Here is a 27,379-nt window from a genome sequence, read left to right on the forward strand (position 1 = left end):
GTAACGAAAGGCGACGAAAGGCATCACAAGTCGCGATTGTTGTTTCAAAATGCCTAAACACTGGACGAAATCCAAAAATCAGAATTATTGTCTTTAATCCTCTCTAGGTTAATTTCATGCTCAGTTCCATTAACCAAGACATTTGAATATTTTCCAGTTATCTATTGGTCTAGTAGGTCGAACCTTGACGATCCATTCGACAACTTCTGCATTAAAAATTTTACAGTCATTTACACATCATAGTTTAAATCAAGAACTGGTAGCAGCTAATCGCTCATTAACATATCCCGATACCAAATTGCTGAAGCAATGGATTAATAGTGAACCTCTAATGAACTCATGAACTAATTAATGAACTAATATATGTGTTTTGTAGAAAAATAAGGGGGCTGCTTTATTCCTCAAGACCCTTTTCAAACATGTCGTGAATATTCATCACAAGCACTTTCCACCAGCCAATGACATTCCGCCCCTTAACCCAAATGGCTAATTATTTAAATGATACAGCGATCTAATACATGATATTAAATGGATCAAAATACAAAACATTACATTTCACATCTGTTTCCCTCCCCATCACAGCAAAAGAGAAAATTATTAAGCCATTCAAAAACAAAAAAATTGCACTCTTCTCGGAATTTGCAAGTAACATGATGAAGTTTGTCTAATTTTTGGTGACGTGTCTATCAGCAGCAACATGATGGCATTCACAGTCAACATGCTGATTTCAGGTTTACTTGCAACGTAGTAAAATCAACTGTCTTCATATCTGTTAGCAACATAATGCAAAAAGCAAGACACAATGAAACCTATCAAATTTATATTCTCCATGTTGGAAAGTAACACGACCACATATGCCAGGAATGATGCATATGTCGGAACACAACATGATGAGATTCATCAATATTCGTTTGCAAGCCACATGTTAACACCTGTCAAGATTCTGGTTTTCATTACAAGCATGTTTGTCATCATATCCATGCAAGACTTTAGAAGGAAAAAACAAAAATCAACAATGCATGAGTGGTGGTGATCACAACAAGAGGAAAGCAATGATCCAGAACTCTTGCCCACATCAAAATTAAACCGATAACAGCTTCAACCTTTGACCTCTTCCCCATGTATACACAACCCCATGCATCCTTATACCGATAAACCACAACGCATCACCCTGTTTATGAAATCTACAACGTAATATAGATGTGAACACAGCAGTAACGGTGCAAACATGAAGAAAAAAATATCAACACATCAACATGATATTTTCAATTTAAGAAAAAAAGAAGTCTATTGCTAACATACAACTAGGTGCAATAGTGCAATCTACAACACTATCGCAACATATTAACATGGACAAAAAAAAATAACAGAAATGAGAACCAAAATTATTTTATTCATTCTGTCCCTATTTTAAGTTCATTTTACAAGAGGAAAGTCATAGTGACTCGAGTTGTTTGCTTCCGATGACCCACACCCTTAGCAAGCAAAAAAAACCCCTGCTTTTTAACCAATGGACAAATGTGGGGAAGATACACTTATGCAAGCAAGACCGGTATCATTAGTGTGTTTCTTTCGTCATATACAGCGAGCGTTAAATGGTTAGTTTTAAGTACTACAGTTTATGGAGGCAAGTTATGAAGCGGCAAAAATACGATTTCTTTTCTTGCGTGATAAAGTTATCTCGACTCTGGACGGATAAGAATCTGTAAGACTTGTAAGAAATGGCGAACGATTTTGCCAACTTCTGTCGGAGGTAAACGTTGGCAGTAGAAATGTATGTTTCTATCTCCGAGTGGAAACTTCATCTTGATATTTGAAAAAAAACATCATCCTGGTAAGAAAGTAACCCTCTCATTCAGCAAACAACGGCAATCATGAAATATGAAAAGTATTCATGATGACACTCTCCTTCAAATTGAAATCAAAAGCAAAATCATACTTGTAGATGAACTGACCTTTCAAACTTGTGAAATAAAACTTAAGAGTTCCCCCTATTAAAACAACTAGTTTATCCACACGGTAAACTGCCTGTTATTTAACATCTGAGTCTGGTAATCTTTCCTGCCCCCTCCTCCCCCCAAACAAAACCCACTCAAATCTTTCCCCCACCACCCACAGTATTCCTTCTAGGTCAGTTTCTCTCTTACACCAGTTTCACTGTGTGTCTAGATGGTGCTAATATAACTATTACTGTTATCTGTCGGTCGGGAGAATATGATGCGAGGGAGTGGGGCGAGGGCAACAAAGTTTCCTCTCAGCTGGAGATGAATTTATAACCTCCCAAGGGTCAAGAAAAACTATTTCTGCCGGGTGAAACAAGCAATTTAACTGATTTTATTATTTACATTTTTTTTTTGGGGGGGGATGGCATCCCCTGGGACTTTGGCATTCCCTGGGACGGGAAATTGTGACAGTGGCAACGAAAATCTTCTCCATCACATGACTTGAACATGCCACACGGATAAGCCTTAATGAATGCTCAAGTACGTCATGAGGTGTGTTTCTTAGTGGAGTTATTAATTTTCCATCTGTAGCACATCCCAGTTCTAACATGAAACTTCACAATTGGGAGGAAGTGGAGCTAACGGTTTATATTACAACTTACAAATTGCCTGGTCCGCCTATCCAAAAAAAAAAAAAAAACTTTTGAGTCGATTCCTTCCAAATGATGGCTAGGCAATTACTTGATAGGTACACCCCAAGCAATATGGTTGTAAGACTTTTGCAGAGAGGAGACTTCAAATCCTTGTGCTCTTACATTCAGCTTCCTTGGTATTACATTCATGGTTCGAGTACAGCTCGGCATTCAATGATTCACCTCCCCCCCCCCCAAAAAAAATCTTGGATGTTCTACTAGTTAAGGGTTAACAAAGGTCTTGCGTTATAAGGTGGCCACTTTGTTAAAAGTTTACATGTAAAAAATTAGAAGTGTTCTTACAAGGAACGAAGACCAATGTAGAAGACTATGCTGAAGAAACTGATGGGAGGATTATGGGTTGTAATGAAGATGCTGAGCTAACAGTTAGTTGATCATTTAATATTAGAGAGAAGAAATATGTCTTTGGACACAGATTCATGGCAATTGGAAGAGTAAAGGGGGGAGGCAAGTTGGAGAAGGGGGGCAGGGGATTCTACGCAAAGTATAGGCGCATCTTGCGCAAAGTACATCAGAGGTTGCACTCAATACAAAACGAGAGGACGATTAGTCTGCCCTTGAAATAAATAACACTGGCTGGAAAACACCCGTCGTGTTTATTTTCCGACAAACTTTGTAACACAAATTGAGAGCGATGGTGCCTGCGATGCCCGGTGTCTGTTCAATCTCGTGAAGGATGAACACTCATGTCAATTATATCCTACTAATTTCATTTTTGGAGTCCTCAGAAAAAAAGCAGAACTATATATCTCACTTTTGTTTTCTTTTCTTTCCTTCTTTTTTCAGAAACTGATCTGATTTACTCTGATTTCATTGCACCTTCGCAGCTATTTGTACAGAAATATTAACCGTACCACCGCCCTCCTCCTTATCCTCACTCATCTACTGCTAAATTCTTAACGAGACTAGATTTCGGTCGACGAGTAGTTTGGCTATGATCTGTTGCAGTTAGATCTATGTAGAGATTTAACAAATGACTTCCTTTACAATAGAAACTCATTAATTCTATCACCTTGTTTTCAAGGAAGCTCAACCACTTTGTGAAGAACGGTCACTGTTAACGAGGACACAATTATACCACAGCCTATATCACTGACAAATACATAACTAACAGAAAACCGACAAGAGCCAATAACCTAGTACAACATCTAGCGAGGAAAGAAAAAAAAGGCAAAAAACTTGTGTATGTGGCAATCTTTCTTTCATAAATATGATGGCGTATTTTTTTTATTTTTTTTTTAACCCCTTGCTTGATGGGGTTAACGATGTCTATTGCTGCATATCAAATTAAGTTAATACTGGAAAGCTAAATGAAAATAACCTAAATTTGAGGTTCAAAACGGCCTGTTGATTCAATTATCACATTTCACAAATAGGACTATATGAGATACTGCACTTGCTACTGCAGAGCAAAATCTAGAAAAGTTTGAAAAAAAAAAAATTATATTTTTTTTTAAGAAAACTAAAGTCTACATAGGGTCTGCAAAGGTTTTTTTTTTTTTGACGAAATATGTAATGAACACTCAAAAACAAAAACAAAAAATGTTTGCACATTATCAGAGACAAAGTATTTTTTTTCCACATGGAATTTTCTGTTGCTGATAGGGATTGACTGTGTATGTGCTAAACTTTGCAAACCAGCCACTTTGACTAATGATTATTCTCAAAAGAATAAATACAGCACTGAAGATGAACCTGAAATGATAGCAGTTTTAAAACATTAATGTAAGTCATTTCTTTCAAGCTCTCTGACATCAAATGTTTTTTGTTTTTTTGGTTCTTATTTTTGCGGAATTCATCTTGGTTTCTTTTGAGAAGCATTAAAGCCACAGAGAAGAATTCTTACTTAATATGTAACAAGTGCACCATGTGTAATGGCAAAGAGTAAAGTTTTTATGGCATCACAGCACTATGTCTCCTATTGGGACATGGTACAAAACACCCAATTATAGTTATGCCCAATAATAAGCTAATTTGCTGGAAAAGGTCATCCTTTTCTGCTATAAAAACACTTAAAATAGTGATTAAAAGTCAATGCAGTTTTCACGAGTTTGGAATAATTTGACAGAATAGTCAGATAATGACTAGATCAATCATCATTCGTCTATGAGGAGGTACACTTAAAATTCCATAAAATGTCTGATTTTTCCTGTTAAAACTTCCCCCACCACATGATGACTTAACCAGCTGTAATATTTATAAGTCAGGAAATTGGGCAATAAAACTATTCCAATGTAATTATTCTTCAACTTCCAGCATCATCCTGTTCTTTTGAGCTATCTGTATTAACTGTACTAACTTGTTTTGTATAGAACTTATGTTCCCTCTTTTGAATGAATCATATTATTACAATTTTTATTGAAAGCAATTTTGCAATCTTTTTGCACATATGGGTCATTTCTTTGTTTACTTTGCTAAATTTTTGTTTTGTTTTCAAAACGACACCTAAAGTTTTGCTGTTTTGGACAACGTAATGGTTAAGACCTGGTTGTCCATAGGGACAACCATGAAATAAACCACTAAAAAATGATGATGGAAAGTGAGACAAGCGTTTATTCGAAACATTCTGACCTCTGGATACTACTCGAGTGCGACACAATACTGACACGACATGATCTTTCGACTTCCCAGGCTAGTGGTATTAAGTGTTGCACAGAAAAGCACAATGCTTGCTAGCTCTGGACAGAAGTGGTTGGGAAGAGGGATGACGCAAGAGGCGATGTGGAAAAGGTGTCAAAAAGATAAATGATTTTGAAATGATCGTAGATGACGGTAAGAGAAAACCGCGATACATAAAAAATAAATAAATAAATAAGTACGACGAATGGTCATCACAACAATGCAGACACCACATAGATCCTACTATACAGAAGCAGAAGAAAAAAAAAAAGAGAGTTTTGGCAACTCTAGTGAATAGACTTTGGCAAGTCTAGTTAAAGGGCTAGGCCAGAAAACATACACTTGAAGATGCAGAGAGTTAACTGCCGTAGAGAGGATGACTCGTGATCGATAAATACAAAAGAGAGGAGGAGAGGAGAGTTTTCAGGATGGAACCACTTACCCATATACCACTCAATCGTCCCCTGTCCTAGCGTTTACAAATCAAACAGAGAAAATTAATCAAAGGAGAACGGCCGATGGATGATGATAACAAAAAACAAAATAAGAGAAAGAAAAAATAACAGAATAAAGAAACATGCAAAACAAATCGAAAGAGTGTTCCACTTTAATATCCATGAAGACGGTGCTCACACACCAGGCACAGATGGATATGGCACAGAACTCATATCACAGTGCGTGCACGGACAGAAGCATGCAAACAAGAAACACAGGTAGCCATTTTGTTTGAAATTGACATAGCCAGAGAGCCATGATATAAATCAAAGGTTAACTGAAATGAGTTGTTTGACAATATTTCACAGTAGGTGAGATTATTTTTTGGCCAAATTTTTTATTTTTTTTTCAAAACTCTATAATGCAAGAATCAGCCCAAGAAGAGAGCTTAGGATCCTTAGCAACAGATTTGCAAATTCGAGGAAGAGCCAAATAGCAGGTTGGGAACGAGCGATGAGAAAGTAATTATTCCTTACGTTTTTTATGTATCCATAAATGGATGTCTGTAGCAAACAATTTTACCACATATTCAAAGATTTTCAAGAACACAATATCTATCGATTGATATTTCAAATCAATACACCCTTTAGGTGACCCAACCCTTAACACAATATTGATGTGTATAAATCATTTCAAGGAATAAAGTGAGAGATATGATGAGGGAGTATGTTGATGGGGGAGGGGGAGTTGGAGGGGGAGGGGGTATAAAGTTAGTAGAAGATATTTTTCATACAAGTTTCCAATGCAACATAATGAAACTGCTGTGAGATGCAAATGGGAACAATATTGTGAACAATTGGGATTTTCGGTATTTAACAAAAAGGGAAAGATTTGGGAAGGGAAGAGGCAGTTGAAGATTGCTAAAACCAGAACAAAAAAAGGTAAAGAAGAAGCCGACTCCTACTTTTATTTATCAAATGTTCATTATGACTGAGACTGCCAGGCATATTTGGAGGGAAACTGGGAAGACCTGAGCTCATAATACTGGAATATACAGTGAGTCAAATAGAGTTACCATGGCTACCAATTTAATTGTTACAAGTCAGTTTTTTTTTGGCAGGGCTTCCAGCACCACCAATGTGTGAAATCCCTGCAAAATTTTTTTAACATGGATATTAAAGCGAACACTGGTTTTTTTTATTCCCCTTCATAATAAATGGGATTTTAAACTAAAAGAAACCTTACAATTAACAGATAAAGCATTGAGAATGAGAGAGAGTGAAATACGTTAGGAAAGACTAAAGCTTCTTTCGAATGATGCTATGCATTTTAGGGAGCATGAGCAGAAGATATTGTGGTAGCATACTTGAATCCTTCACACTTATAGAAGGGAAATCAAATGTAGCCGTCCATGAGCCACACCTCGAGTTGTGATGAGCTGATTTAATTAGTGCATAATCAGTAAAATCCAAAGTGAGTTACTGATATAATTTACATTTTGAATAATGTTTTAAATTACATCTAGTTTACCACATTTCAAAAAATGTTTCAAAGAATGGATGGTTGATCTTTTAGTACCCTTACGCAAATCAACAGGTGTCGAATGGTAATGCGATCAAATTCAATTGCATCATTCTAAAATATATAAAAGAAGAAAGTCTGAAAAATACTTCTCAAAGGTTTTCCTTTAATATCCGTCAAATTATTCCCAGACATTTGACTAAAATTTCAAAAGGTCAAAATTAAATCATTTTGTATCTCAGTGAACAGGGAGAACAGAAAAATTTAGACCAAAATAACTAAGACAAGGTTTTAAAACCTTAAAGCATATTTTATGGCAAATATTGAATCAATTTTTTGGCTTGTTCACTAACAAATGTGTTAAGAAAACCAGGGCTCTAAACCCATGTTGAATAATTCCATTGTAGCTCATTTCATCCCTAACGAAAAGGATGATGCATCGGTGACTAGTGGACCATTACTTCTGAGAATCAGTAAATCAAATTATCAAGTATCAGTCATCATCCCCCACCCCCCCCCGCCCCAACTTCTCTCTTCCCCTTCACGAGGCACTCATCAGCTCATCACTTTACTCTGGTGTCCTTAGCCTAAATCATACTACTGCAAGTGATGTAATGCTTAAAATGAAGCTAGGCTTTATTAGAGAAGAACTTTATGCAAGATTGGAAAGTCAAGTTACCCTGTGCTGATATGTGTGTCTTCTGATTGGTAAGATGGAAGGGTGTGAGTACCGGGGGTTGGGGGTGGGGTGGGGAAAGAATGTTCATTTGACACATCAAATCAAGGTGGTCTTAAACTTGTAATAGGTGACTACAAGATTTCTAACTATCAGATCTAGATAAGTCGTTTTTCAAAATCCCAAAAGCCAGAGACGTTTTAACAAAAAGTGAAAGATCAAATTTGTCAACCGGACATGCAACATCTGATCGACATGCTGAAAGTGAATGCAATCTAATTTAAGAAAGCCAGCAAGTTTTAGTATCTGTATTTGATATTTTTCAGAATTTTTTTCATATTCCTTTCTCTTTACCTGACCCTAATGGATGAACTAGAAAAACAAACCATTTCTATAGAGTGATCGAAACAAGTTTTTTATTAATATCAGCCATCAGGTAAAATGCAAAGAAGTGCTTCAAAATTGTCTTTACTGCAGAAAATTGACAGCAATTCTCATTGTCAAGGGGTACACGACACATTACATGATTTCTATCACCATACGTGTACTACATTTTTAACACAATCATTTCCCATGACGTATCTCCTGCTTTGTTTTTCACTTTAGGCTTTACATTAATAGCAACTTCATGTCTGCAATTCTGCTTTCAATTTTCTTTTTTAATTTGTTGTAAATTGTTTCTTAATTTAAATTTTGAAGACATGAATTTGTGTTTTGTTTTTTGATTGCTAAAGCCTACCATTTTAATTCACAAATGTTAGGTTGATATGACTCAAATTCTTCCAGTCTTTCATTGGATATCAATTTTTTTTTTTTTTAATGATGATGCATTTTATTGGAACACTTTTGATTTACTCTAGTGTATGCAATGAGTAACAATTTTGCCATGTAAAACCAATTTGTTAAGAGTTCTCTATTCCTTGTCAAGAATTTTCATTAAAATTCTTCACATGAAATGCAAAAGATTTGATTTGACTATTTAGTATTATATTTAATTGAAAAAGCACACAATTAGAACTAATTGGTTTGAATTTTCTTCAAAGTTTTAGAGTGGGTTTGATTGAAATCCGTTGATGAAATGCAAAGCACTTCACTAAAACTTTTATTATGTTAAAAGCGTGATATGTCACTGGATAGCTTGAATTCTGTCAAGTCAACAGATTGGTTAGAATTCTCTTCAAGGTATAAAAGCATCCCGACTGGAAGTTGGAAATTGAGACCGAAATTGGCCAACAGTTACTGGATCAAAATTCTTCAAAACTTGTACTTATTAATTTTGTTTAACTTTTTTGTTTTTTATGGATCTGAACCACTCAGGCTGTCTGGAGAGGAGAGCCTTCTCTTTTTACCACCCTGTTACCCCTTCAGGACTGGAAATTAAGATATACAAGCACAGTGTACACCTTTCCCACGGACTACAGTTTACAATGATATTGCAGTAATTAAAGCCAATCTGAGGCTTGGCATCATGAAAGACACAATTCAGCATAGATGTCACAGAGCAACTTAACTTCCACTTGCATTAGGTACTTCTACAAATTCAACAACCTCATGTAATAACTTACAAAATCATTTTAATTCACAAGCTGTTTATAAATGCTGTTTAATGACACTTGACAACCTACAACGTTTTTTCTTTCGGATGGAAATGAACTATGTTGTTACATAGTCTTTGCATTATTGCAATGCTAAAGGGAAAATGTTTATGCAATATTTATATATATATATATATATATATATATATATATATATATATATATATATAGATATATATATAGATATAGATATATATATATATATGTATATATATATATATATATATCTGTACATTACCTGAGAGGCAGATTAAGTCATAGATTTGTCCAGTTACTGAAGGGACAAATTTACAAACATGCATTCAATAGTTTATCAACCATGCTCAAACATGCACAATGCAAGAAGAGTCTGCCAAGAGTTTGATTAAACATGCAAGAAGAAGAACAAGCAAGAGGTGAGAAACTTAGTGGAGGTGGGAGGAACAGGGAAAGACACTTTTAACCGATGAGAACAGTTTGGCTTCAAGGTTAGAGAGGACAAAGAATGAATCCTCCCCCCCCCCCCTCCCCCCGTAAAGAAGATAGCCTTGAACAAAGTTGACACGAAAGTCAACAAACAGAGATTTGTGTTTACAGAAACTGTACCAAGTAGCGATAACAGTCACCCAGCAGCTAGTGAGAACAAATTTTTTAACTGTCACCCACACTGACTCTTGCATAGCTTGAAGAAATTTCAATCCATGTGAAAAAGAGAAATGATGACTTTGATAACAAGCTAACATGTTCTCCAATTTCAATGGGAGGGTTAGATAGATTTGAAGAAATTTATGGCAATTTAGAGATGGTCAACTTTAGAGACAAAGTTTTCAAAGTAGTTCTTTGTGAGAGATCTATGCAATCGTAAGACATGACAGACATGCGACTCGAATGTGCACCGAGTGTTCCATGCAGCTACCTTTCCGCGATCTACCTTTCGCTTGATGGAATGAGCTTGCGACAGCTTGAGAGAGGACAAGCCGCCCAACTCATCCTGAGGATGAGAAAAATGGTTTCGGGCAGAGTGAAGATGACCGGTGGTAGAATGATACATGAATGGTGGCGGGTGAGACAGGAGGACGAGAAAAATGGCGTGAGAGGTGAAGACAGTGAGAGGAAAACCCAGGGAGGACACACTGATTGATTTCAATCACATTTTTTCACTAAGAGTAGCAGAAGAAACATTTCACAAAAAAGCAGTCACAGAAGAATAATCCTCTGGGGACGATACTGATCAGATTTAAGGGTATAGAGCGCGGTCATAGAAAGAAATATATAGACATTTTAAAAGTTGGGTCTCTCGGGTCATGAAATGCCAAAGAGTGGGAGGGGGATGGGGGTGGGAGAGAAAGCAAGAAGGGAGGGGGTGCTATTCACTATTAATTATAAAACTTATTCTAAACATTCTATGCTTTTAGTTTTTTTTTTATTCCACTTGAATAGTTTCAAGATGAGCATAAAGCTGTTACCTATTTTGATTATCGGTTTTCTATGAGAATTTTATATGGCTTTTCGGTTTCTTTACATACAGAGCATTGCTTTTCCAAAGGCCAATGCAATGGGTTTTGGAGCTTACCAAAGGGTTTGGCCATCAGTCATTCACACCTACTAGGTTTTATGTATCCCATCCCCCCCCCTATTGACCCCTAGTACCATTTCCCATAAAAAAAAATTAATAAAAATTGTCCTACGGTGGCTGAACTGGTTGGAAGGCTTGGCTTCTTGGAATATGATGAGAGCTTTTCTGAGAAAAATTATTGCAGTTTAAATACTTACAAAGGACAAGACTAATAATGGAACACCTACACAACACTGCAATGAAGCTGCATGCATTTTTTTCTTTCAAAACATCTAGATACTTTTTGAAATACTTATTGTCATAGAAAATGTTTCATAACAAGCTTTCAAAAATGCTAATAAGGTTGGTAATTAAATATATATATATAAATAGAGAAAGAAGTTTTCCTTTGCCTAGAAATTTTGATAGTAGGAAGGGATGATGGGAAGAAGCACAAAAAGAGGTTAGTTTACCAAAACACTCAATAAATAGGGAGAGGAAAAAAAGAAGAGTACAATAGGCTTGCTAGATGACCAAAGTACATACCCATCTCTTGCCCCCCTGAAATAATCGGAAGATTCCATGGAACAGAAAAAGAGAGAATTTTCATTGTTCGATCTCCGTCTGTCGTGAAATGACAAACTACTTAAAATAATGCAGTCGTACTTACTTAATCATATATCCTCTAACAGACTGCTACAATATGTCTCTGTTTGCGGCCGGTATCTTCTCATATTCAACATTCCATTGTGTACAAAGACAAAACCGTCCTATATATATACATATATATATATTTATATATATATATATATCTCTATATATAGATATATCTATATATATATATATATATATTCCATCAATGCAACTTACACTTATCTAGCGTCATACTTTCATTGTGTTACATTTTGTACTTTTCATTCGACTGCCAAGTATTGCTGACGAAAGTCCCAGGGGGACCGAAAATTCCAATATATTTTCTAAAACATTACTCCTTATTTGTCAATTATGAGTCATATAGTATTTCTCTGGTTTCCTTAAATATATATATATATATATATATATATATATATATATATATATATATATATATATTTATATCAATTCATGTCCCTGTGTGATAAAATCCTTTCCCGACAAGGTAACATTTAGCCGACACCTCAAATTGTTGCTCGAAAATATTGGTTCTTTTTATGGCTCGGCACTTGCAACAAAAGCCTTTTCTGTACTCAACTATTTACACCTATTTCTTTCACAAGCAGCAGAAGATATCAAAAACATTTTAAGTTCAAAACCCTCCAATTTAGCAGAAAAGTTTTGGATCACACAAAAAAAAGAAAAGAAGGAAACCCTTAAGTCTCTAGAAAAGACAAACACTAAACTGACGGTTTGTAAGAAAATTTCTTTAATACATTTGAGTTATTAAGTAGTATGTATACTCCTCAAAAATCTATCCTACAAAACATGTTTATCCAAAGTAGCCACCAAAAAAAAAAACATGAAACGGAATTAAAAGGAGAGGAAATGAAATTAAGAACAGAAAGTGAAAAAAAAAAAAAAAAAATAGGAGTAAAAAATAAAATAGGGGGAAGTTTGCAGCTGAAAGGAGAACAGAATGAGCATAACTACAATGAGAGTAAACTATATGTCAATTCACCAGACATTTAGAAAGAGGAAATTATCTTCACACAAGACACTTCAGCAGGATCATTCTCCCTTTTTTCCCCCTCTACTTTAAGCAGGAAAGCGTAAGTAAGAGATTACAGTACTTTGTCACTTTACTTCCATGCAAAACAAGTTTTTTTTAAGTTCACATCGTGAAATCGTGACAAAAGAGAGCAGTCGTTAAGTTGAACTTATGCACCACTGCAGAACTGGCACGTTACTGAATATTCTACAATCTTACTAAATCTATTTTCATTTCTTGATTGATTTACTGAACTTAATCAATATCAATATTGGAAAAGTTCAATAAATGTTTGAACAAATTATAAAAGCGTCAACTGTACTGATTCAAGAGATGATTGGAGCAACTTCAGAATGTCTGAGTCAAGTAGATTTCAGAAAACCAAGTATCACAACATCATATAAGTAAACTCAAATCACATAGCTTATGAACAGAAAAAAAAAATGAAATTAATGAGGGAAAACAAAGACTACGGATGTCACAAAAAAATAACCAATAAACTTTGCATTTTTCATGCATTTTATGTTTGTAAAACAAAATGAGAAAGCTTCCAGTAATGACTTAAATATTTTTTGGGCTTTTTAATTTAATTTTTTTCTTTTTTTAGTGCTGCTCTTGAAACATGCCAGGCGATAACTTAAAGAGGAGGCAGGTACGTAATTTTGACAGATCTTCTAATCAAATAAAAAATAAAAAAACATTTCGGTCCTCTTTTAAAAGTGAAAAGATATTATATGAATACTATCAATGGAAAAAATGATGAGATGTCCTTCTATAGTTTGATGGTGAATTAAACATCAAACTGGAAATTGATTACCAAAGAAGTAGGAACACCTGGCTGTATCTATTTAGAAAAGTTCCCTCTCCCTCCCCCCCCCCCCCACATGCTCTCAATAAATTTGGCAAAAAGCTCAGACACAATCTTGATAGCAACATTACAGTATGCAACTCTATGTCTACATTTTGCAGAAAACCTATAAACTATACTGGTATATCTGGTATATGGAAGGTCTTCAGTGTCACTCCAAAATATGCTAGAAAGTCAGATAATGGTCACTAGAGCTCAGATTTCAATAAGGCCTTTTATTAGCTACCATCACAGTGTTTTGCCTTACTGAGACATTAAAATATGTAATTGAGGCATCCTCCATATCTGGGAATAATATGGAGTAGCAAAGCCTCTAGGAAAGTGCTTTTGAAAACTTTTTGAATTTTATTGGGCATGCTAAGTTTTTAGGCAAATATTGACCAATGACCTTTAAGGCATAGTTGGTTGGACCACTAACCCTTTCAGTAAATTGTTTACTATAATTCATTAAGATCACCATCATATTGTCCTCTTTTAAAACATGGCACATGGGAATGAGGGGTGTGTGTAAGGGGGGGGGAGGGGCATGCATGTGAAGCATTTGATTCTACTGATTTTGGTCTCCTCTCTGGTAATACTTTTGAAACTATTGTTACTGCATTACTTGAGCCAATTAAAAAAAAAATTTTTTTTTAAAAAAATCGAAATTAACAACCAGGTACACTAAGAAAATGAAACGGGAAATTCCATAGACCTTTTAAGCATACCTGCTAGATTTAGAGATCATGCAGAATTCTTTCCTCACAACAATGTGACATATCTCGCTGGCAGATATGAGAATTGACACTATGACAGCAAAGGTCTTAGAGTACATGTTATATATGTTATATAGAGCTATATGTTATACAGAGCTACAACATAGTATATGTTATATAGAGCTACAACTCACAATTCAGCACATTTGTCAAAACAAGTTAGACTACCGGTTAAGAAAGAAAAGAAAAGACCCACAAAAAGATGAAACCAGAGCCCAGAACCTGGCAAACAGACCAACCCTATAAAAGAATGCCCAAAATGACCGCTCGCAAAATCATTGCTGTTTTTTTTTTTTTTACTAATTGTAAACAAGCCCCGACAAGCCCTTGAGGTTTTATTTTGTACACTTCCTTTCACAAGTTTTGTTTCTTATCTCCTTCTATGTTATATGTCATACTTATGTTGTGATAGAACAAAAATAAATAAATGAAATGACAAAATGTTTCAAAAAAATTGATCAAGCTTGAGCTAGTTTCAATCCACAATAGAGCAAGTTCAAGCAAGTAATTGGAGGGGAAACTGCCCCCAAATGTGGGAGAAGGGTTCCTGTTTTCAGGAAGCTCACATATCAAGGCATTTTCTCTCTCACGAAACTTTTTAAAACGGCCAGCAAATCAACCGAGACAACCTATCGTTCCAATAGTCGTTGTTCACCATACCACATGACTGACCTTGACCAATCAGAATGACTCTTTGTGTTACATTAACAAGAGGAAATTATAAATCTGCACTGTTATTGGTAGCACTTTTGAATCTTGGTTGTCTAAAACTATCACTTTTCTCTATTTAAAAAAAAAAACTTATTTCTTGCTCTTTTTTTTTAATTTAGAAAGAATGGAAATTTTTATTTTTTGGTTTTTTTTTCCTGAGTTACTTTTGAATCTGATGAAAAGATTATCTAAAGAATGTAAACAAAATTCTTGCGGGTCTCTTCATTGGTAGTGGCAACTGAATGACTAACGACTTAAATAAAACAACTTAAACGTCAGGCTCTCTTAATACTTTCACACATTCTCTTACACAGGCTCTTTAGTGGATAAGCAGTTTGCTAACAGTTTTGTTTCATTTAGATTTAACTTAAATAAACCTAATCTTCATGATTACACTTCAAAATGCTAATCCAATCACATGGTTAAACACATCCTGAACACACACAAAAAACCCCCCAAAAAAACCAGAAAGGTTAACCACCATGATGCTGATGATTTTAGATCTCAACCTAAACCTATTTACCTCTCCACATAAACTTTCTCTCTAATCTATCACAGTGTATTCCTTGTACTAGTCCTTACTAAGCACACAGTCCTGCTTGACACGTCGCTTCATCCTTGCTTCTTGAAACAATGAGAGGTTAATTAAGCATAGCATGTTAATTGACTCAATTTAATTAACCCCAGAGAACGATATTTCACAGCTGATGGTCTAAGCTAATTACAAAATTAAGGTCTTGTATCCATTAACTGTTAATACAAGCAACTATAAACAAATGTCTCTAGTTGTGACCCTATTAGCACCATGAACTCCTTCTATGCAGCTGCACTGCATACGAGCCTATGTTGACTACTTCACAATCTATGACTGTTGTAGTTTATTGTATCCAAGAATATTTCTCATCGGGGGTTCAATATCTATCCCATTCTACTTATGCATCATCCATAGACCTTTGTCTGTCTAGAGCTTTTTTCATTAAACAACTTACCCACCCAGCCACCCACCCAGCCACCCACCCAGCCATTCTATTTATGCATCAACGAGACTTCTACCAATCTAGCTACATATTCTACCTATTCAGCTATACAGTTTATTGCAATGTTAGCTTCCTATCGATCGTGGGCAATTAATTTTAATGGTCATCGGGATCACCAAATTTCTGTTGCGATGACCAGAAGCAGATTTGGAGGTCTCTGGGGTACGACTACTTTTAAACATCAAATTCTGAACGAGTAAAAGATAAATTGGTATCACCTTCCAATAATATGGAGGTAATGAAATTAAGCCCCCCAAAATAGTGGTAGGACCTATGATCCATCCAAAATGGGAGTATTTCTGGCCCAAAGCTGGTGTTCACTATTCACAAAAGCTAAACATATCACCTAAAGTGTACATATCGGTCAATCTTTGGGTATTTCGCTACGTTTAATTGGACGACAAAATTGGCTGTTCCGGCAACCGGAACGTAAGACCCGGTCGTCCGAGGAACTAAGAAATAAATCCTAAAAAAAAACAACGCAGGTTTTCATTGGGTGGGTGGACATCTACACCCTCAAACAGAAAGTGAAAAAAAATATTTCTGTCATCATATCACAGACTTTCGCTGCTACTGTCTAAAAACAACATATCCTCTCTTTCCAAGCAGCTTTCTTATATACAATTAGGTAAATATTTCTTTTACATGGATTTTGGTAACATTAACAGTATTACTCAAATAACTAACATCCCACCCATGACAATGTATTTTCATAACGAAAAGTAGTTCTGAAAATTTTCAGATTTGCTTTGTTTTTGGATTTTCTTTTGATACTGACGTATGTATGAAGTAACAGCCCAAACCCTAAGTCACATAGAAACCATTCCAAATCTTTGCCTAAGATCACCCGACATCCTTGAAGAGGGTAGTGGTGATCTGAGATCTTGAACCAAAGTTACTGGATAAAGCTGGTATACTTGATGTCTAATTTTTTTTTTTTTTTTTGGAATTATTAATATATTTTTTAAAAATCCCTTTACAGGAACAAACATGTACTCCAATACTCCACCAGCTGGCCAAACTATCGTAGCCTGCAAAGTCAAAAGCACACCCTCCCCGCAAACAAGGGAGAAAAGCATGTTATTCGACCGGTGGCATGGGTGGGGGGGTGGGGGGATCTTTGCATGCATCCACATACCTTTTTGGTAAACATAGTTCCAAATATACCAGTTCGTTTCTTGGGGGGTTTCCCTCTTCCTGGTAATGAATTTGCACCACCGTTTTGACTGCCAATGCTGATGTTGTCGCCACTCTTGTCTGGTGTGGAGTGGCTCAGGCTGCTTCCAGGCTCGTCCAGATCTACCATGACTATATCCGGTGGTGGTCTGATGCCCGTTTCGAACTTGGCTACGACCGCTTGCGAGTCCTATGGGTTCGATTATCGAAAAAAATGTGTCGTCATTCGAGACGCATTTGAACCTTAAGGTTCTCTGAATGGACGGAATCTCTCGAGTGAGATAAGGGGGGGGGGTGGGGGACTCATAGGTTAGAACGGCAGGGGTACAATCACCATTGTGTACTTGAGGGTGGGGGTAGGGGCTTAAAATGTTATGTCATACAGGGGGGAGGAGGGGTCCCTTGAGAAACTTTGGTAAAATGGAGGTGACGTACTTACAAAATGTCGCTATATTTTGCAAATGTTAAAAACAATGTTGAAGAATATTTGACTTGACTTGGCCATTAATAAACTTCACAATCTACCCACAAGCTACTTTCCCAACTTTTGAACAAATGATTAGGAGAAACACACACATACACACACAATAAAAAAAAAATAATAAAAAACTTTGTGGAACTTTTGGAATTGTCCATGATTGGAATATTTGTTCATTTTCTTTTCCAAATCCAGTTTTCCATTTATTATTTGTGGGTTACCTCGGCTGGTTTAACTGACTGCCCATGTTTGGTCTGGATGTCATCTAGACACTGAGTTATGACGGGCAAGACTTTTTTGTGGCATTCTGCATAGGTTTCGTAGTACTTTCCGAGACAAGTGATCCGCCTCTCCTCCATGGTTTGCAATTTCTGCCGAGGAAACAATTCGACAAAAGGAGGCTCAAAAATGGTCAACATCTGGCCAAAAATATGACATCTTAGTAGTACACAGTATACATTCATAACATCACACAACTGAAACCGAAAGATTAGTTCAGCGTGTGAATGATAACACAGTTACTCTCTGAGAACGATGCAATTTTTTCCGTTCGGTGCTGGGGAAGGGATGAACTGGCAACTCGCTCTCTGCCGATTCACGAGGTGATACTCAAACTCAAAGAATGGAATAGAAAGGGGAATTAAACCAGTACAGTTTTAGTTTTGTGTTTGGGATTCGTGGAATTTTCCATTGGAAAAACCTGGATCCCTTAACCTATACATATGTATGTATGTATGTATGTATGCATGTATGTATGTATGCGTGTTATACATGTACGTGTGCATATAACTTTCTACTGTGCTTAATAGTGTAGCTATTAATTGAAACTACACTACTTTGAATCACAAGCAAGAAAGAAAGTGTGTTTGCATGCATACATGTCTCTATGCTTGTATGTTATCTTCTATTGTGTTTAAAATGTTCATTCATAGCAAAACCATTTAATTACAACATACATATATATGTGTGGGTATGTATATATATATATATATATATATATATATATATACATTAAAATTCAATTAAATAGATAGATAGATATATATATATATAATTTGGACATCACTTTATCCTCTGCTCAATTGACTTGGGAGACCTTGTATCAATCAATATCCTTGTGAGAGGGACATCCCCTACACTGAGAGGGACATCCCCTACACTGAAATACATTTCAATCCTGATATATCCAAACATTGCTATATATTTACCAGTTTCGTCTCCCTTTCCTTAAAATCCTTCCTGAAAACAAACGCTTATATATCAATAAATTAATAACATACACTTGGAAACACCTACAGATACAGCCGATGTTTCATAGCTCAACGCTGCTTCCGCCTGTGTACCGAAAATGACAGCCACTCTACGATGAAACGCAGACATTGCTTTTATAGGGAATGTTTCATTTTTTCTTTTCAAAATTAAATATTCCCGAGACAGTATTCATTGATGATGATTGGGTAATGCGAGTAAATGAACAGCTAGAAATACTGACTGGGAATCTATAAACGATGGGAAGGAGCAAAGATATCTATGGCGAGAATCGGATTCGAATCGGTTACCTCTGGGTTACAAGTCCAGTGCTCTAGCAACTGAGCTAACCAACCCTTGGTTGGGTGGAGAGAGATCCCTTAATAAACTCATCTCTTTGCTGGAGGAGGAGGGGGGGGGTACCAGTCAGAAGCCACCGTACCAGAGTATATATCTGAACGTGTCTGACAGTAGAGAGGTAGAATCGATCCTTCAAGCATATCAGTCTAATAATGATTCAGTATCTCCTTTCTTCTATACTGGAACTAAGTACCACTCTGTTACAATACAATGTTACTGATGCTGCTGTATATACAAGTACTCTTTCCTATTCTCTACTGAAATACACACTTCCTGAACTAATCTCATTTATGTCTCGATGCGTCTGACGAGGTCGTAGAGATCGAGGCGAGGAATATATCCTGTAGATCACATTGGGAGGATTTTATGCAATGAATTTATTCGTCTGCAGGCAGGTAATGAATCGTTAAGATCGTGGTGGGACGCACCTCTCGCGGTGTGACGACTCTTGTAAGTATACCAATGTTTAAACTTCCTGCAGTCGGCATCATTTTTCAGTAATCAGGAAACTAACCAGAGTCAATACTAGAGTCAAATTTTACCACAAAATATGCCACCGTTTCCAAGTCTACAGATTCGATTACCGGATGCGTTTAAACCTTCGGAAGTGAGTTTCATAATGTTACACCACAATGATGACGTCAATTTTGAATGTTAACAAACTTTAACGTCTCCCAAAGTCTGGAATTGGACTTAAGCATATATACAGAGGAAAGACCTCGTTCTACGAAAAATATATTCCAACTCCTACCTTTTCAAAGAAAATTGCTAAGCGAAGGAAGGTGTTAAATGGTTATGACTGCAGACGCAGGAAGCAAATTTCAAAATTCAGACCATCGAGCACCTGAGACCTACACATTGTTTGGTTGTCACGATGGTGACAAAATTTCTTGGAACCTTGATGATGGGAAGTGAGACATGATATCATGTCACCAATTTGGAAAGGAAAAATTTGTAGCTAATCCTATCATGCATTTATGTAGGTACACTGCTCAGTATGGACATGGGTATTCCGTGTTCAAAGGTATGATTTGACCTACTAAACACACACATGTGCCTTTCATGCGATTACAACTTCACCTGACCAGAAGTTGTCACAGACAAATATATAGTTGGAACTGTAGACTGCTTAAACTGTTTACTTCTATTGTTTATGAAATCTACCTTTCTCAGTCAATAATCAGTTAATCATTCAGTTTACAAAACACTTCCACTTCTTGCTAAAATGATCTGTTCATTGCAAGCTAAAAAGGCACACTCTTGGTTCAGGAACTGGAAAACCTTGATATGACTGCAGACTTTGTAATTAATATGAAACCACACGGATGAACAGTGTTTATAATAAAACCAATAATGTGATAGTTTTTATTATAAACTGATACACTGCTATTACACAAACACTATTTGACTCCGTACACCTGGAAGCTGCAATAATGTATGCTAGCTTTGACATTGCCCTTGTAGTGCACTGTAGATAGTCCATCTATACCTCTACAGGTTATCATACCCTAGCATACTAACTTACGTTAAGGAGCAGACAATTTCCCTTTAGTGAAGTTGAAGTGGGTTTTAATACCACTAAACTGCACAAATGATGACTTCCTGACCACTACGCCCACAAAAAGGAATCCAGCCATATTTAAGAATTGAGAAGGAAAAAAAAGGGGCTAGTTCTTGTATTGTGCTATCTGTAATCCCTTTCAATGGGGCACTTCCTCATTTCAACAGTCATATATATTCTACATTAAACAATCATGCTGTTCACACAAGTCTGCTCACAATCAAACTTCCTTGCCAGTTTGCAACAGACAGACTTGGTACAAGCTTATGACATCCTGTCGTTAGTCCGGGCTATTAAAATGGAATTATTACTGTAAAGTGAATATGAGAGTGTTATAATACTAATGCATGCATGGAGGGTTGAAAAATCCATTGTCAACAGTTTGTCATTCCAAGCAAGTACAGATTGAGCAAAGCCTACTGTCTTTTACTGATATGTGATTTTAATTATTCTGGACGTTTTTTTTTTTTTTTTAATTTAGGCCTACCACCTATTGTCATGAATTTTTTTGGAGGGGAATTTTTTTTTAACAACCAAGCTTCCATCCACTTTGCAGAAGATGGACAAGATGACCCTACGACCCTTCCCCGAGCACATTCTGAACTAAACAGTATAAACAATTTATACTGATCTACAACTTTGACCATGGCTTGTCAATTCTTGTTTTTGTTTTTTTCAACACGATCTATCTTTCGGAGCAGTGGTCGCACTCTGTGTTGGTCCTTCCTTATCCTTTGTTTTGAGGAACTTCCTCAATTCACATCCAATTCTAAAACAAGGATCCTACAAAAAAGTTCCAGTCACCATCCACTTTTTCTTTCTTCAACAGAAAGTAGACCCGAGGTGACAACCTATGCCGGTTCATCATTCCTAGCACATATTGGACTAAGCTCGATTCCATTCACTGATCACAGACGTTGAATATTGCTAGAAATATTTTCAGAATTAATTCCCCATGGTCATTGTCAATATTGTTCCTCCTTGCGTTCCGTTCAACCGAAAGACTTCCTCAAAACTTCAACAGAGTTTGTACATACACTATTTCATGGAACCACCTTAAAGCCACACTTATAAATAAGTTCCTTCGAATAATTTGCAGCACCTATTCGAACCGAGCACTGTACGTAAGTGTTTCACAGAGTATCGGTATGCGCTACGGGTATAGGACATTATCGACCTAATATCGCTATATTTTGTGTCAAACTTCTGATATTTGTCGATTGATATCGCTTCGCAAAACATTGACTTTTTTTGCAAAGCTAACTGCATGCAATGCTGTGAGCAGGTTTTCGAGCCCCCCCCCCACCCCCAAATAATGGTTTTCTGCCAATGTTAGGACCCAAGTTATGGGATATCGTTAATAGCTGATATTTACCAATATCTGTGCAATATTACTGTTCATTGTTGGTCTGACAGCACAGCCAGGGGTGTGTCATGATCCAGGTCGGGTCACGGGACAATTCTGTCACCTGGGTCCCTTTTTGGAAGTTTTCATTCATAAATTAATGGCACATTCATGGGGTGTATCACAAATTTCTATGCTGGAAGGAAGTCCTAACCTGATCCATCCCTACACATACCCTGCAAAACACCCTAAGTGACCCATAAATCTCCAAGCTGTGGTCCCCCTCCCTCCCCCTCCCAACCCACCCCCTTGCAGGGCCAATCAATCACATTCACTGGTTTACTTACATTGAATATTGTTGGCACTTTTTTGTAGTAGTGTTCCTCTTGATCTTTGTTTGTATTTTGCAGTTGAAGGATGTAGTCATTCTTCTGATCTTCCCTCATCTTATTTTTATTGTCCATTGTACTTCTCGCCTGAAAGAGAAAGAGGGGGGTTGTGGAGGGGGGGTGGGGAATGTTTGTCAATCACCAGAATACAAGAGTTCTTTAATACTTTCCCAAGTCACACACTATAACTCAAAACTTGTAACCTTTGATTATCACTAATAACTTGTCAAACAAAAAAAATCTTACTGTTGTTACCTCAAATTTTCTTTTCTTCTGGAAGAGTCTTCTAGAAAGCTCTCGAAAACCGTCACACCTTCCAAAATACGAAACCAAAGTTATCAACGACAAAAAAAAAAATTAGATATATCTCACCCTCTCCACCTCGGCTTTCGTCCTGTTATCGTCAGAATCTGCTTTTTCAAATAAAATCTTTGCTTGCATCCATTGTTCATGAGCAGCTCTGTATGCACTTTTACACTACGGAAGAGATAACATAATGTCAAATGTCTTAAATAGGACAGGGAATTGTTCTAAATACTTCAAGAAAGATCCCAGAATAAAATAAGTACCTAACCTAAATTAGTCAAAAGTTCAGCTCTTGTTGTTTGGGTATCATACTCAAACCCTGATTCATTACATTTATCTTCTCTCTCTGTTCTGTACTTTTTCATTGATTTCATTTTGGTGTGGGGGGGGGTTGGGGTGGGGGTGGGGTAGGGGGAGGCTTCCTCTTCCTGTTTTCCAAGTTGCATCGATTAGTTTTGTTTTGTTAAGTTTTGTTGTGTATCTGTCTGCATCAGAAATGCTTTTTACTTTAATTTTCACACTTCATTGAGAAAGTTGTGAATCCTTTTTATGAAGTAGAATAAGATGAAAAATTAAAACAGCTTCAATCCCACTTTCTGCAAACTGTAAAAAAAAAAAAATTCTTTGAGTAAGATTTCTGCCCTTCTTGTTACGAAGAAAGAACGGTTAATTTGAAGGAGGCTGCCGTATGGGGCCTGGAGGCCACACTTTGCCCAAATGTGCTCTATGAAGTTTAATTTCTTCTGCTGTTCTGAGAAAATTGATATGAAACAAATGCACAATTTGGGACTTAATGCCACATGAATATAAAAAGACATTACATTTCTTGCAAAACTGAGCAGTGAAAATAGAATTTCTCAAATGCAGTTTCAAAATTTCGGTTAGCCAATCAGCAGCACCCTCTGATTGTTGTTTATGCCTAGTTCACAAACACTGAATTCTGTTGAGCTAAACTGGCAGAAGATTTGAAAATGTGTATGTACAGAGAGGAAAAGACACGGTACTTAAATTATTCCTGCAATTAAGTGCTTTGGGGGGTCAAAGAAGGTTTGAAGTATTGCTAGAAAACAAAACATTACATCCCGTGGGAGGGACCTTTTTTTCCTTCTTATTCACTCTGAAGGTGAAAAAATTAAATGATATTACAGAACATTGCAATTTCTGCATATCTAATCATTGAACAAGGAAGGACATGGACATCAAATTAAGAAATGGAAATAACCACAGCCAAAGGAAGTTTACAATTCACTCAACACACACATATAACCTAAATAAATAAGGTAAAGAAAGTGAAGTAAAAGTATCATACATTTGATGATTACTTTCAATATGCTATATATACAATGCTGTAGATAATATGACCATGTACAGTAATTTCAAGAGGCTTTGGGATAGAAACATCACACAAGTCTCTAAACAGGTCAGTACGTGGAATTCCCACCTGGCAATTGGTCAACAAAGGACATGTCTAAAATTGGCAGAAGAACAGGTGTCCGGTACTAAAAAACAGGGCTTTGAATAAAAAGTTATGATACCAATTTCTTTGCTATCCTATCAGCAAAACTCATCTTTTCCAAACTCTAACCAAAATTGGCTCCATGCAATCAATGAGGTCAGTCTTTTCATAAAGTTTTAGGGTTTTTTCTCACAGATAGAAGTCAAATTTGACACAAAAGTTTAAAAAAAGCACAATGACCATTCAGGCTTTGTAGTTTAAATTACTACACAAATGGTTGTGATTTGAATTATTAGCATTTCGCAGACAAACACTAAGGCAAATATTGTTGTGGAATTTCTAAAGCTGCTTATTCTCAATTTTCAAATTTTTTGTCATCAGATTTAGGCTGTAGAAGTTTAAACAGGCAAAAAGGTGATTCGTTAGGCTTACAATTCAAGTCTTTCAAGGTTTCGGCCCAAGATAAGGCAAAAATCCAACATACAAATGACAGGGAACACCATAAGGAGCAACAAGGAGCACCATAAGGAGCAACCATAAGGAGCAACATAAGGAGCAACCATAATGAGCAACATGAGGAGCAACTTCTACGCTATGTTCTCTTTACAATATGACAACTGCAAAGAGAAGCTTGGAAAACCTGGTTCTTAATCTAAGAATGTTGTAAAAAATTTTAGCTTTCTCCTACTGTTTGATAATTTCTTGCAAGAGCACCAAAAATGATTCATGTACTCTGGGTGACTTGATTGTAAAATCTAAGGGATTCATTGATTACTCTCTAATTAATGTTTATCTGGTGAACAAAATAAAAAATAGGAAAGGTGTCCTAGTCTGATCAAAATTTAACCTTATTTTGAGTACAACACTTCGTGGGTTTGATGGAGTAAAAAAAATACCAACTATATGTAGTAATGGGAAAGTGACGATGCTATTTTCAATGTGATCGCCTTAATTTAAATACCATGAAACAAACAACCTCGCTGGCAAGGATCGTTCCAGTCAGAGACAATACTTTCTCCGTGTTTGCAGTAGTTTTAAACCTTACACCGTAAGGGTTTGACCCTAATTGGTTGCTAATCACTAAAGGATGTAGACGGAATGGGAAACCTCAACGAGGAGCATTCCACTGGATTTCCTGGCATCGTGGGATGCCAGGCAACAACCCATCTTGGTGACAGAGGTGTCTTAAAGTGAGATTTGGTGCTGCTCAAGATGACTAGTACACACGTATGCTAGTCAGCATGCACATATGACCATATCAGTTCAATATTTTGGCAACGCTAACAATAGACACCATTTGTCCAATTTTTTTTTTTTTTTTTTTTTTTTTTTTAATTGGAAATTTTTTTCCCCTTCACAAATCTGTCGTCCTATGCTACGCAACTAGGATTCGTATCTGCAAGTCTTTCTTAAGACGATGAAGTCCTCTTACGATTTCAGGCACGTTTTGAAAAATTTCCAGGATGCAAGCAGGAAATTTACCATTGAAGCTGCTCCACACTTATTCACACACAAATATACACACACCTGTAGAACAGTAAAATACTTGACCTCAACCAAGGACAACCATAATAATACTGGTGAAGTTATTCCTTCTGAATAAACACGAGAACCCTACTATCATTGGACAGACAGGAAGTAATGTGAAATCCTTAAAGTTAGAAAACAAATCACAAAGCAAAAACGAAAGAGTTAAAAAAAAAAGGAAATACTGGGTTAACATAAAAAAAACCAGGTCAGCATGAACTTCTTGTAGACCTGTATCATTATTACTATTTTTTTTTTTATCATAATTTTATATTTTAATTTATAGCACTAAAGTTGGTACAATTGTTCTTGGAATAAAACAGATTGGATGGGGGGCTTGTTACAAGTCCAACTGATCGAAAATCAATGATACTATCACCATTTCACTATTGATATGACATTAATTTCTGAAAATAATACACATTTTACATTCAAACATTTATTGAATCCAGGGAAGGAAAAGAAGGACCATCAGGGGGGGGGGGGGGAGATGTTACCTGTCCATACTAGACTGGGCAGAGCGGGAGTGCCAATATTTGATGAGGAGACAGGTAAGCGAGGAAGCATACATACATGTACATCTACTATATAGGTATATGTACATTAACACTATGAGACACTTTGGAGGTAGAAAAATGAAGGAGGTCACTAGGGTCAGTGAGGGTGTACAGTGTTAAAAGATTAGCAGGGCATACTAGACACGGTAGAATGCGGTGCTTAGGTTGTGGGGAGACAGGTAAGTGGGGAACGAAGTAAATATGTACATCTACTATATAGGTATATGTACATTTACTTTTAGTATGAACTCCTGTTTAATTCTGTAGCCCACACCCTTACCGAATCTAATTTCTTTTTCGATTTATCCATGACGTTTTCTTCATGTTTTGCTTCTTGTAAATGTTCCTTCCTCTCCTTTTTAAGTTCTGCTATGAGCCTCACGACCTCCATCAATACATCTTTCCCCAAGTAATCGGAGATGAGCTCGTGTTGATTCGCTATACTGCCAACCTCCTGTAGGACACCTTTGAACGTCCTCAGAGACGAGTAATTCCTATTTCATTTGGAGAGACAAGAGGGAAGTATTTGTGAGTAAAAAACCCAGGGTTGGCATTTTCCCGGGAAAAACCTGTTTTTCCCACTAAGCGGTAAAAACCAGGTAAAAACCGGGAAAAACTGGTAAATACCGGTAAAAACCGCCTCCGTCTCGAAAACTATTATTACTTGTCCGTAATATGCAGGGTCATCAGTAGGCACGATGTTTCATGACAGGCATATGTTATTGAATATGGGAGTTTCTTAGCTTCATTTTGAGCTATTTTATCACAACCTAATTCTACTTTTTGTGGAAAAAGAGTATTTTTCATATTGCACATGTATAGTTATTCTGTCACGATCTCTTTAGCAGTATGCATTGCCTATTGCCCACACCATTATAGGTCTAC

At 36.5% G+C, this 27,379-nt stretch overlaps 1 protein-coding gene across 10 annotated transcripts in view; it reads right to left on the reverse strand.

The window, feature by feature from the left end:
• LOC139963461 (formin-binding protein 1 homolog) overlaps positions 1-27,379 on the reverse strand; it is an 88,474-nt gene that overhangs the window by 25,666 nt on the left and 35,429 nt on the right. For 8 of the 10 annotated variants that reach the window (XM_071964252.1, XM_071964249.1, XM_071964250.1 and 5 more), the window contains exons 4-10: positions 26,775-26,988; positions 23,021-23,125; positions 22,607-22,735; positions 17,967-18,116; positions 17,230-17,457; positions 11,583-11,597; positions 5,718-5,744 (exon numbers count right to left, since the gene is read on the reverse strand). In XM_071964252.1, the coding sequence (XP_071820353.1) occupies positions 5,718-5,744; positions 11,583-11,597; positions 17,230-17,457; positions 17,967-18,116; positions 22,607-22,735; positions 23,021-23,125; positions 26,775-26,988 (868 nt within the window). The remainder of the gene's footprint in view (positions 1-5,717; positions 5,745-11,582; positions 11,598-17,229; positions 17,458-17,966; positions 18,117-22,606; positions 22,736-23,020; positions 23,126-26,774; positions 26,989-27,379) is intronic. The other 2 variants (XM_071964245.1, XM_071964246.1) reach the window with 2 other exon arrangements.

The sequence above is a fragment of the Apostichopus japonicus genome, chromosome 22 (assembly GCF_037975245.1).
Source record: "Apostichopus japonicus isolate 1M-3 chromosome 22, ASM3797524v1, whole genome shotgun sequence".
Lineage (NCBI taxonomy): Eukaryota > Metazoa > Echinodermata > Holothuroidea > Aspidochirotida > Stichopodidae > Apostichopus > Apostichopus japonicus.